Source organism: Polypterus senegalus, chromosome 7 (assembly GCF_016835505.1).
Source record: "Polypterus senegalus isolate Bchr_013 chromosome 7, ASM1683550v1, whole genome shotgun sequence".
NCBI lineage: Eukaryota > Metazoa > Chordata > Cladistia > Polypteriformes > Polypteridae > Polypterus > Polypterus senegalus.
The window spans coordinates 27,537,938-27,551,578 of NC_053160.1; the positions used below are offsets into that span (position 1 = coordinate 27,537,938).

General features: G+C 44.3%; 1 protein-coding gene across 2 annotated transcripts in view; it reads left to right on the forward strand.

Moving 5' to 3' along the window:
* The window catches only part of lhfpl2b (LHFPL tetraspan subfamily member 2b), a 246,176-nt gene extending 232,764 nt beyond the window's left edge, over positions 1 to 13,412 (forward strand). Inside the window, exon 6 of one of the 2 annotated variants that reach the window (XM_039758387.1) lies at positions 11,727 to 11,983. In XM_039758387.1, coding sequence (XP_039614321.1) covers positions 11,727 to 11,983 — 257 coding nt within the window. Of the gene's footprint in view, positions 1 to 11,726 lie in introns of both variants that reach the window. The other variant, XM_039758389.1, reaches the window with a different exon arrangement.
* Positions 13,413 to 13,641: the final 229 nt, after the last annotated feature.

The following is a 13,641-nucleotide window of genomic DNA, read 5'->3' on the forward strand; positions in this document are numbered from 1 at the left end:
ATTAGCTCATCAGGATCTGACATGTAACATGAATGGCCAATCATTAGAATGGGCTGAAACTCCGCTGTCCAATAGTCATGAGCTCCTCACGGTAATGTGGTTTGAAGAAGCTGAGATCTTTGGTGAAAGCAGATTCACTCAGTCGTAACACACTTCTCGCCTCGAGGGAACTACTGTGCAAATCGCATATTTTAGTAATGAAAAACTAGGGGGCTTCACTCGCCAACCCCCCCAGCCTGTGCTACGCACCAGCCACTTCGTGTCTCTGCCGCTCGCGTATCTGGATTTCACTTTCACCAAACAACAAATCTTAATTCTCACGGATACGCCTCTTCATTGGGAAGAAACACGACTTTTTTTCCCTGATGGCAACACAAATTAGACGATCTACAAGTCTCCGACTTGAAGTTTAAATCCAAACAATATATTCGATCTCTTTTCGCTGTTCCGTTATTTCACAGAGTAATAATTTCCGTTTGCTTGTGCTAACGTGATCTTTACTATCATTTTTTGAGACTTTCGAATTTTAGTACTTTCATTATCTGTAACCTGCTCTCCATGTGTATCATGCCAATGTTTTTGAATTCTTTACGACATTCTACTTTGTCATCTACTCTTTGTCTTTTATTTCTGGCCCCGGGCGTGGTTAAATCTCTTGGTATAAAGTCTCGTCTCACGGGATGTGAAAGTATCTCTCTCAAAAAGTCACGTCTCATCCCAGGCTAAAAAATCTCAGGATTTTTTTTATTATAATAGAGAGATACAGAGAATGTATGATTTATTTGAAAGAAGACACCCTGGGTATGTAAAGATCCCAGTATTGCTTTTGATCGACTTGTGGGTTTACTGCAATGTACGCAAATAACTTTGAAATATGGCGGGGTCCGGCCAGTGGAGCACCTTGTTCTTAAGTGGCTACAGATAAGCCACTTAATCCAGTTTGGGGATAAGCTCTTTCTGCACGCGCACACACCCTCAATCACAAGTCACTGTAGAGCGATGAATCATCTGAACCTGAACACGCTAGAGATAACATATCGCTGTTCTCCTTAGAACTGCTTAACGCTTTTCTAACATTCTCGAAGACATCATGTCCAATTCAGAGCCTACTCTGGTAACGTTGGGTGTAAGGCAGGGAGCAACAGACCCCTCACTATCCATTGTGAAGTCCGTGGCAGCACAACAGAGCCGAGTGGGAGACATGTGTAGCCCTGCGTAACAATGGGGGGTCATTTCCCAGAGCCAGTAGTGGAAACGCCACGAAGCAAACTTCCCAAAGCTCAGCAATCTGACCAAGAAACCTCTGTCTGTCTCTACTACAAGTGTCCCATCAAAGAGGGTCTTTAGTTAGGTTGGGGGCAGCACTGTAACATCCATCCATCCATTATCCAACCCGCTTTATCCTAACTACAGGGTCACGGGGGTCTTCTGGAGCCAATCCCAGCCAACAAGGGGCGCAAGGCAGAAAACAAACCCCAGGCGGGGCACCAGCCCACTGCAGGGCCCACACACCAAGCACACACTAGGGACAATTTAGGACCACCAGTGAGCCTAACCTGCATGTCTTTGGACTGTGGGAGGAAACCCACGCAGACACGGGGAGAACATGCAAACTCCACGCAGGGAGGACCCAGGAAGCGAACCCGGGTCTCCTAACTGCGAGGCAGCAGCGCTACCACTGTGCCACCGTGCCGCCCGCACTGTCACATGCCACAGAGAATGCCTCAAGCCAGAGGGGACAGACAGGCTTGTATTGCTTGCAGAGGACATTAACAGCCCCTCCAGTTTGGTTTTGTTATTTGCCACGTTCTTCAGAGATGCAGGAAGATGTTTTCTGAGGAGGTCATTTTTCATTTATTTGTTCTTTTGTTAACTTGGCTTTCTCGAGTCTTATGCACTTTATCAGAGCTAACAACTTACTCTGCATGTCTGTCTGAACAAATAAAGCCATCAAAAAATGCCGGTGATTATTCAGATACATTTTGTTTTATTTACACCATAAAACCAAATGAAATATTCTAAAAATGATGTCACTCTCAGTTTCTTTAAAACAAAAACAATTCAAATCGTAACTCTGGGTGTAGGTGTGAAAAATTGCAGCTTTTAGTTTTAGGCCCCGTCAGCCAGCTCTGTGTGCCACTCTGCAACTTACTCGGCACGGCTCTCACTCCGGGAGCGACTCATCCGCTTGACACGGACACCCGAGAGCAACGCGCAGGGCACGGACTACAAATTCAACAGGAAGTTTAGTTTTGGCAGGTCATGCGGAGGTGTGCGGAGGACGGCATCCCCTGTATCGGTGGTTTCCTGTTGTCTAAACCTCACCACATATCAGAAAGAAGCCAGTCAGCAGTTTCTGTAGCTTCAGTGGAAAACAAAAACTAGAAATGGAGACAAGCCTGTCACTTCATAGGTCCATCACCGAGCTCCTCCACTAGGAGGCATCAGGAGTGTGGGGTGTGTGTGTGTGGGTGGTGAGGGAAGGGGCTAAAGGAGCAGCTGGTCATGTAGGCACCAAGATAAGGGTCAGCAAAAACTGCAAAGTAAGATCCAAGAACTGGAGATAGAAGCTGGCAGATGCTTGAAACATCTTGAAGTGATTTAACAAACATCTTCAACTGCACCGCAGCCAAGTTTCAACAAATGCTGGGCCGCATGACTGTGAGGGTCAAGCCTGAGGATGCTGAGGTGCCAGCTGGGTGGACTGAAGGGTTCTTAGTTTCACGAATGCCCTTCTGTAGGCGGGTGGTGGCTAGACGTGCTGCCCCACTCCTCCATGTTTGATTCACAGATCCGCCTCTTTCTTGTGCCATGCAGGTTGGGTCGATCTGCAGCACTAAACTGAGAAAGTGTGAGCGAGGGTAGCCTGTGCTGAAGTGGCCCCCATATTGACCACTGAGGGCTGAGCACGAGAAAGCCCTTTGATGGACTCTGGTGATAGCCACTGTGCTGGGTCCAGTGTTCCTTTCAGTATGGAAGTGGTGGGTTCAAAACAACGACTTTAAAGTAAAAAGAATGTTTAATAAAAATATTGGACATCTTTTTAGATACCATATTGTAAACTGTGAAGTGCTGACATTTAGCTGAGGAACACATTCACGCAAATGGTCGTCTGAGGTGCATACGCAAACTGTGTTAGGACCAGAACTGAAGAGAAGGCCAAGTTGGGTCTAACAAGACCACAGTGGGCCGAAGCACCAAAATATACTTGAGTGTGGAGTCGCAGGTTGAATGAAAAAACTAAACGGGGGACTATGAGAAATCTGTAACAACTCTGCCTCCACATTAGTTATGGATCTAAACTCCCACCTAAGGCTCAAATCAAGAACTAACAGTAAGTGGACTCCCCATAACTAAATAAGACCCCCTTACACCACACAACGTTTTCTAGGATATTCAGTTGTAGCCTTCATATTTACATAATCTTAGCGACTTGTGGAGAGTTGTGGGGTGGGCACCTATATGACCAGCAGTCGTGCAGTGTGACATCCCCAGCAAATGGTTAGGAGCGAACCTGTGTGTGTGTGAAAGCTGACGACCGATGAGCTCTGGCCTGGAAGTACAATGCCAACAAATCGATACGAGAAGGGGATGGTGGCCTCAAGGAACAAAGTAAGATAAGTGTAACAGGCTGCATAAAGAGAGAAGAGGCTCAAGTAACGTCGGAGACCACACATTTGTCCGTTTATTGTCGTGTCTTCATTCCAGTGTACTCCATGTTGACTGGCTGCCTGCCAAGTATGTCAACCTCACAATGCTGAGAAGTCGTGAGATGGGTTTTGTCGTGTAATCTGACAAGCTCTAGATGACTGCTATCGTTAAATGCTGTCCGATTCATAGACTCACTGAAGCCAGACGAGACAACCATGACTGAATTGCGCTTAAACCTGGATGGGAACAATTAGATGGCTCACTGAGTATCACATTTCTAAACCAAACCGACAACTCTTGAAGGCGGAGCTTCACGTAGAGGCAGGGATTTGAATTGCAAAGTTCAGTTAATCAGCCATGACAGACAGCAAGCTTCTGATTACGATGAACCGTCCACAGTCAAAGTATCCTTAAAAAAAACACAATTAGATATGGAAATGTCGCGTGTGCAGAGTGCTCTTTAAAAATAAACATAGGCTGGTAAATGTGAACAATGTGTTGATAGTGTTGTAGTCGATAAGCTTAAAAGAACTGGTAACTATATTCATGAAAAAATGAACTGCAAAATATACGTTTGAAGTAAACAGAGTGTCACACTCCATCCGTTACGAGAGCTGATAAGAGAGAGCCACAGGAGATGCGGATTTCAGTACTCAACACACCCGAATCAACAGATCTGCCGAATGCCACAAGTGGAGGCACAGATGAGGCCGCCCAACGCCCACCTTCTGTCTGTACGTCTAAATGAGTAACTAAATGTAAACAGAGCGCAATTCTTAACTAAACTCTGTTTGCTGTTTTACATCATAGATATCAATGCAGATGGAGGCCCTTCTCAAACGTGTGGAGTCTGGTAGCTGCGGTGGTCTACGTGTGTGTTTGTCTGTCTGTCTGTCTGTCTCCACTATTAATCGTTAAGCTTCAGTTACCAAAATGGAGAACAGCAATTTTAGCTTCTTATTTTCTGTCAGCAGCGTCTTTTTCTCAGTTTTTTTTTGCTGTCTCCCTGAAACCCCAGCAGTAGTTTAAACTTCACGGACTGGAGGAATTGAGGAGGGATGTTTTAGGAAGCAGCCCGGTGGATGTAATCTTTACAGTGCAAGATTTTGCTGCCATTCACCCCGCACTTTTTAAACGGGTTGTCCCCCCGTTTGAGAATCGTGCCAGACCCTGCGATGCCATCAGATTCACAGTCATACTTAAACCTTCTGCCTCAAATCTGATCTTATTGAGGTGGGGTACCGCATAGATACAGTGATAGCAAACTGCATGAAAGTGCCAGGCGCCATGCTAGATGAATCAGAGCGCGAATCGCAATTAATGACTGCAACCATTCGGTCTTGTCACATGATCACAACGATGGTAATTTGAAGGGATGGCAGATTACTAGACACCATCATGACTCGTCGGCACGGTTTCGAATTTCCAAATAATCACATGCCTGTCACATTTTGACATTCTATTAACATACTCCCTGATCGTGTTAGCTGGTATACAAATGTTTTCCAGGTACGTCGAGTTCAGCCGCAGTCTCACCCGCAGCATGTCTTTTGCATTCAGTTGTAGGAAGACAAATGTGAAGCTTGAGCCAGATAAGCCGGTCTTCTGTTTGCAAAGTCCAAACCACCTGCTGTCCTTCTTACCTTGTGGTCACATTGCAGGCATTGCACTCCTGCCTGAGCTCTCACTGGATGGCCGCTCCTGTACCTACGACTTGTCTGATTTTGTGGCGGCGAGTCACAGAGCACAATGATTGAGCCACTGGGGAAGTCAGCATTACACGGCTGTTAATTCAGAGTGTGTGCCAACACGGCTTTCTACGATTTGCTCAGAATTTGTAATAGAAGGCAACGACTGAAAGTCGCTGATGTGTCATTAGACAAAGATGCATTTGGGAAGAGTTCTCCTTTCATGGTCACTTATCCGAAATACTGAAACTGTCCTCAAAAAGTGAAAATGCCTGTCCAGAGTAACTGAAATGCTTCAAGTTCAGAAAGCTTTGTCGTCTTACAAGTGGCAGTGAGCGGCTGAGTTTGTAAAGCCGCCATCCTCGTGTTAGTCATCAATACAGAGATGCCATTGAAAACATGAGGTGCCTGCTTTATTTTATGATATGAAAGTTAATCTTAATAAAAGCAGAGCTTCGGGACACGATAAATCACACAAGAGCAGCTTCACGTCATTATGTAATGCTAACACTGAATCACCATTACTATTAGAGTGCATGTGGTGGCTCGTCCAGACACGATTTAGGACACTCACAGCAGGGATCTCGTCCTTCAAATGACATCGCTCTTCCTGGCCGTGCGCCTGTTTACAGTCAGGAGGAAAGCTGGTCTCATCTGGAGCAGGAAGTTCACCTTCAGAACGGTGCCCTTCCTGTTGTTTATGGAAACTGTTGACTGTCGACTTGAACTCGTGGAATTCCAAGGGCACCTCCACTCACGTGACAGACGCCTCGACCCTGGGGCCTGAGTGAAGAGCTGCTACTTGAAGAGCGAGGCCTGAGGCACCTGAAGGTGTTGGAGTTCTCCGTCTCCTCAGTGGTACGCACCACCACAGTTAGCTTGGCCCCTGTGTCCTGATCGCTCATCGTCACTTGCAGGACAAACGGACCAGAGAGGGAGTGTGGTGATAAATTTCATTAAAGTGCCCCTGACGTGTTTAACAGCAAACACAACAAAACATTTGAGTGAGCCTATTATTTTTTTTGTGCGTGTGATCCATCCATCCATTATCCAACCCGCTATATCCTCACTACAGGGTCACGGGGGTCTGCTGGAGCCAATCCCAGCCAACACAGGGCGCAAGGCAGGAAACAAACCCCGGGCAGGGTGTGTGTGTGTGTGTGATATACTTTGTCAATTATCAAGGGGAAATTGTCTTTTTGCATCACCTTTGTGGGGGTCACAATTTAGGGTCAGCCGTTGTACAGCACCCCTTGAGTGATTTTCAGGATGAGGGCCCTGCTCAACAGGCCGTTCTGGAAGTAATGAGCTGTGAAGCAGCAACCTTCACGATACCGGCGCAGACCCTTAGCCACAGAGTCACCACTCCAGCCTCTTGTCATAGCCTGAACTAGATTCTTAATTTCTATTCACCTCATTTGTATGGAATTGAGGTCTGAACCCTCCATGTTGCTACTTTAAGCTACACTAGTAGACATCTGGTGCATTGAATCTACAATGAGGTGCGAGAAGTGTAACGTTTAACGAGACGCGGATTTTGTAAGTTTGTGTGTTTCCAGGACACACAACTAGTAAGAAGGATGCTGGTATGTGAGATGGCTTTGTCGCTTAAAGCTCTGTTTCGACGGACTTGTCTGTAAAGTCACCGTTACTACACAGTATTGGTCAGTTTTACTTGGACTCACACGGGATAAGGTATGTCTGGAAAAATTACAGAGATAGGCGTACCTTCTATAGTCGCATCGTAGCTACTGTATGTAACTGTTACTCCTCACCACATGAACACAAGAAAACAATTAAATGATCAAAGCAAGATAACAACAACAACATTTATTTATATAGCACATTTTCATACAAACAGTAGCTCAAAGTGCTTTACATATTAAAGAATACAAAAATGAAAGATACAATTATAAAACAAAATAAATCAACATTAATTAACATCGAATAAGAGTAAGGTTCAATGGCCAGGGGGGACAGAAAAAACAAAAACTCCAGATGGCTGGAGAAAAAATAAAATCTGTAGGGATTCCAGACCATGAGACCACCCAGTCCCCTCTGGGCATTCTACCTAACATAAATGAAACAGTCCTCTTTGGATTTAGAGTTCACACGGAAGGACTTGATGATGATGATGGTCACGTAGACTTCTGCCTTTTAATCCATCCATCATTGTTGGAGCATCATGAAGCTTTGAGTAGGTGGTGGTGGCGCAGGCCGGAAAAAGAAACAGAAAAGAGAGTAGGGGTCAGTACCGATTTTAGAGCCACCATGAATAGTTATTATGAGGAATTGAACATATAGAGTATCAGGATTAAGTTAAATTACGATTAAAATGAAGTTATAAAAGGCCATGTTAAAGTAATGTGTTTTCAGCAGTGTTTTAAAGTGCTCTACTGTATCAGCCTGGCGAATTCCTATTGGCAGGCTATTCCAGATTTTAGGTGCATAACAGCAGAAGGCCGCCTCACCACTTCTTTTAAGTTTTGCTTTTGGAATTCTAAGGAGACACTCATTTGAGGATCTGAGGTTACGATTTGGAATATAAGGTGTCAGACATTCCGATATATAAGATGGGGCGAGATTATTTAAGGCTTTATAAACCATAAGCAGAATTTTAAAGTCAATTCTGAATGACACAGGTAACCAGTGTAGTGACATTAAAACTGGAGAAATGTGTTCGGATTTTCTTTTCCTAGTTAGGATTCTAGCAGCTGCATTCTGCACTCGTTGCAAGTGATTTATGTCTTTTTTGGGTAGTCCTGAGAGGAGTGCATTACAGTAATCTAGTCGACTGAAAACAAACGCGTGAACTAATTTCTCAGCATCTTTCAGTGATATAAGAGGTCTAACTTTATGTTTCTTGAGTGAAAAAATGCTGTCCTAGTGATCTGATTAATATGTGATTTAAAATTCAGATTACAGTCAACAATCACCCCTAAGCTTTTTACCTCCGTCTTGACTTTTAATCCTAATGTATCCAGTTTATTTCTAATAGCCTCATTGTATCCATTATTGCTAATCACTAAGATTTCAGTTTTCTCTTTATTTAACTTGAGAAAATTACTATTCATCCATTCTGAGATATAAGTCAGACATTGTGTTAGTGAATCAATAGAATCAGGGTCATCAGGAGCTATTGATAAGTACAGCTGTGTGTCATCAGCATAGCTGTGGTAGCTCACGTTGTGCCCTGAGATAATCTGACCTAACGGAAGCATGTAGATTGAGAATAACAGCGGACCCAGGATAGAGCCTTGTGGAACACCATATCGGATATCATGTGTCTTCGAGTTGTAATTCCCACAACTAACAAAAAATTTTCTCCCTGTCAGGTAGGATTCAAACCAATTTAAGACACTGCCAGAGAGGCCCACCCATTGACTAAGGCGATTTCTAAGAATGTTGTGATCAATGGTGTCAAATGCAGCACTCAGATCTAAGAGGATGAGAACAGATAAATGGCCTCTGTCTGCATTTACCCGCAAGTCATTTACTACTTTAATGAGTGCAGTTTCTGTGCTGTGATTTGTTCTAAAACCCGACTGAAATTTATCAAGAATAGCATGTTTATTTAGGTGGTCATTTAACTGCATAATGACTGCCTTCTCCAGAACTTTACTTAAGAAAGGCAGCTTAGAGATGGGTCTAAAATTTTCAAGAGCTGAGGGGTCGAGATTATGTTTCTTAAGTAGGGGTTTAACTACAGCAGTCTTAAGACAGTCTGGGAAGATCCCAACCACAGCTCTTGTTAACATTATTTAGATGTAGAAGGCTCAAGTGGGAAGTTTTAGCTCCCAATGCTGAGGCCACTCGCCCGAGTCCACCAGTAAGAATTCTGTGTTTGGAGCTCCGTTGTCCACAAACGCGGTTTGAATTGCTTTCATGCGACTTGGACAAATTCTTCAACTGCCTCCATTTTTTTCTCCATGAAAAACCTTTCAAATCCCACGGGAATGATGAACTTTTACTGACATAGCCATTCACGTCTTTTTTATACAGATGCTCAGCGGCTCTGTGATCTTTACCAAGATGTGTCCATTTAAAGTTAGTGACATGAGCACTTGAGCTAGTCTTGCAGTAAAAATTATTTTACGATTCCTCCTGACACAGGCTTAAGGATCAGTTGGGTATTTTCTTTGAAGTTTTGTGTTATTAAATGGCGCCATGCTCTTCAACATGTAGACATCTCCACTGGCGGCCTACGTTTGAATGCAGTGGGAGAGCTGAAGAAACATTAAATAAAAATCAAGTTCTAAATGGCAAAGACTCCTCTGTATTTTGGGGTTATGATTAATTTGAATAATATACCGTCGACTCTCAATATACGACCAGCCTGACATGCGAACAACTTGGTTTACAACCAAAATTTTTGTTTTGATTTACGACCAACATCTTGCGTTACGACCCGAATGCGGTCACGTGTATCCGCTTGTGTGACTGTAAACAAACAGCCGAGAGTGTTCGTAAGCGTCAGTCGGAGCTCAGATACGTGTGTTTGTGGACATAATTTCGGTCAGTACAGCGATTTATATAATTTATTTCAATAATTGCTAAGGAAGGAAGAGAAGGTAACGAAGGTAAAGAAAGCGATCACAATCTAAACGAAGAAGGACATTATGTGGTAATATGAGAGTGGTGTTCGTGTGACCGATCTCGCTAATATGTACAGCATGTCGAAATCCACCATCTGGACAGTTTTACAAAGAAAAGATTTGCATAAGGAGGCTCCTTCTAAACAATAACCACCTTCCGTTTCATTCTCCTACTCCACCCTTCCTGCAGCCCAAAGATGTCAAATTAAATGGCGAGTACAGTATGAAATGTTGTTTCTGGTAGGCTAGGCACTTTTTATAACTTTTTGGTTAGTACATTAGAAAAATTATTGGTGTTTTGGTAAATTATGCGCATTATAAAACCCTTTTTTATTATGAAAAGATTAAGTAAGTGTTGCTGTGGGAGGTCCGGAGCGCATTATGGGTATTTTCATTATTTCTTATGGGAAAAATAGTCTTGACTTACACCTAACTTGAGTTACAACCAGCCCTCGCAAACGAATTGAGTTCGTAAGTCAAGGGTCCACTGTATATTTATTTTTTTTTTTATCACAGATGAAATATTCTTATGTGTTTTTGCTATAAATGGTGTTGTTGCTGAGGAGGTTATTAAGACAAATGCCGGTAGATGTCTAGCACAACACTCACTGCCTTTCATGTGAAATGGTCTGGAAATGAGCATACGGGACATATGAAAAATAAAACGATACTCTCCATCGAGACCCTTTTAGTAATCCTAATGCCATAAAGCTTTAGCTTTTAACACTTCAATGAGTGCTGAGAGACGAGAGCTACTCAAATAAAAGCCGTCCTTCTGGCTTCAAATGATTCTTTCAGTTTAATTTTTGAAAATGGAAGAAAGTCCCCCTGAACTCCATGCTGTGATGGTAGCTGATGATATCAATAACAGACATGTTGTCCTCTTATGTCAGTGTCGGCTCCAAGCAGTAATTCCTGCTCTTGGCACCTATGCAGACATTATTTTATGTCCTTTACATGTTACCCACTAACTGATACTTCTCCAGAGCCTCGCCTCCTCTTCTCCATCCTCTGTCTGTTGCAGCAGAACTGTGACAAACCAAAGGAGACCATTCAGTCCGGTTTAGTGAATAGCCGAGCTTTCCAAATATCTCATCCAGGTTTTTCTTAAAGGTTGTCAAGGTTTCTGCTTCAGCATCATTTCCTGGTAGTTTATTCCACATTCCCACAACTCTTTGTGTAAAGAAGTGCTTCCTGGCTTCAGTCCTAAATGCTCTTCCCCTTCATGTCCACTGATGTCCTCAAATATGTGATTCACTCTTAAGCTTCAAGAATTCTGCTGGATCTTCTTTATTGAGGCCTTTGAGAATTCAGAAGACCTGGATTAGGTGGTGGTCTCTGCTCGAACTGCTAAGTCATACTTTTCCACAGCCTGTTCCCAGGAGCCCCAGCTTGAGTTTTAGCGAGTATGAGGAGATCCTTGATAAACATCAACCCCGCTAGTCCACATGAGGGATGAGAGGGTCACACAAGTGCGGCTCAGTAATCACAAGAAGCTTTGCGCTGCTCCCCCAGACTGGGGGGCTTTTAAAATCTTCTGTTGAGGTGCATGGTGACTGCCCACTACCCAGACTGGCACCCCCTAGTGTTGTGATGGCTAGTGCCATAGAACCACAACAATAACAACTTTTTAACACCAGTTTTGCTTTATTATAAAAATGGATTTGTCTTGTAAGGGTTGATTCCGAATAGAAGCTTTTTTCTCGGCCCTGTGCAAAGGATTATATTTTATGGCCTTTTAAATCTTCTGGTCTGCTCCATTTGACTTCTTCTTCTCTCCTCTTTTGCTCAGGTCTCTTCCTCATCCTTGGCCTCATGCTGTACCCTGCTGGTTGGGGCTCCCAGAAGGTGTTGGACTACTGCGGCCCTGACGCCTCACCTTACCGGGTAGGCCAGTGCTCCCTCGGCTGGGCCTTCTACACAGCCATTGGCGGAACGGTGCTGACCTTCATCTGTGCCGTCTTCTCGGCCCAGGCGGAAATCGCCACATCCAGTGATAAGGTTCAAGAGGAGATCGAGGAAGGCAAAAGCCTCATCTGCCTTCTGTGAAAGCATCCCTTGGGCTGCATCCTAGTCGTCTGGGGCGGAAGACCTGGGAGTGGAGTGTTGTTTTGTCCGCCAGGGGTGAGCAGGTCTGTCGTCTGTTTTCAGCCTGATTTGCCACGTGGTGACCAAAGCGTGCAGAGCATTGAGGAGACGCACCTCTTCATTCAGATTCACTTAATGGTGTCTTTCCAAGATGAAGCTGATGTTTTCAGACCATTTGCCAGTATAAGCTGCAGTGTCACCCCACCAGCCATGTAAATATTGTTTATAGTGCCCGATTTGGAATTTTGTCTTTTAATAGCATTAATTTGGAGCCTAAAAAGAGGACGGCTGCCATGACTCTACCACTACGTACTGGAACCCAAATCTCAGCAGGAGTCCATTTGGTTGGCGCCGTCAACTGGTTGAAAAGCGCATGGATTTTGCACAGACCTGAATTTCACATTTGGAAACGTGCCACTGTCAATATTTGATACCAGATCGTGGGAATGCGATTCATTGTGCCGACATTGTATACGCTTCTGTAATGGAACCTGCATTTTATGGAGCATAACATATGGATGGCGTACACAATCCAGAGCATTCTGGGCAACATCAGCCTGGTTTGCATGCATAAAAGACAATGGCAGACGGTGCTGCCAGTAATCACTTCCAGAGCCCCCTTTGGTCTCGACTCAGATGTCTATTTTTCCAGTAAGCGGCCCTGCCAGAGAAGAAACGAAGAAAAGACCTCCTTATTTCGCGGCTCAAATCCTGGACGTCCCAAAGCTGGTTCTCAACACCTCCCTACACCCCCCACTCCTCAATTCTTTTGGTGCTCACCGGGGGGTCCAACTCAAAGTGGGCTTCTATGCAGGGACATACTTTCCAGTATTAGCCACAGGCAGCCGTTCCAGTTTCCAGCATAGTGGAGATGCATCCTGCCAGAAACAATATTGCCGTCCACCCCAGGGAAGACGCCTCGCATCGGCTAACGGCACATTCCTCGGAGTCACCAATCGGACTGACGACTGCACAAAGTGTTGTGCTAAGGGATTTTTTTGTGTTACTACCCCCTTTTCATTCTTCAGTTTGTTTGAATTTTGAAAAAGAGCAGAGAGGCAGCTTGAGCACAGCTTTGTTCAACGGCAGTTCTCCGAATCTGTTAGCACTTTAGTCCTTGGGAAGTCGGCTAATGACAGGATTAAAGAGTGAAAGGGAAAAACGCAGCAAGGGGGACCCACATGTCTTCACGGCCTGGAGGATTGGAAACGTAGCAGGAAGGCGTCACTCCTGATGGACATTCTCTGTCCTGTCTGGGCTTTGAAGTGCCATGGCTGGAAACACGTCACACAGCCACTCAGGAAGCACAACGACCATCTAGACCAGGGGTCCTCAATCGCAGTCCTGGAGGGCTGCAGGCTTTTGTTGTAACCCAGTTGCTTAATTAGAAAACAATTCCTGTCAATAATTTAATTTCATGGTTTCTTAGTGCTTTAACTCTGCCATGTCAGCTCATTCTCATATCCTCGATTTTCTTCTCCTTTCTAAGGATATCATCCAAATGATTTGAAGGCTAAAATGGAGGAGTAGTTCTCAGTCCTTCACTTTTTTATCTTCACTTTCCTTCGAAGTATTTAAACCCAATAGTGCACGATAAACACGCACAGAGGTGTAAATGA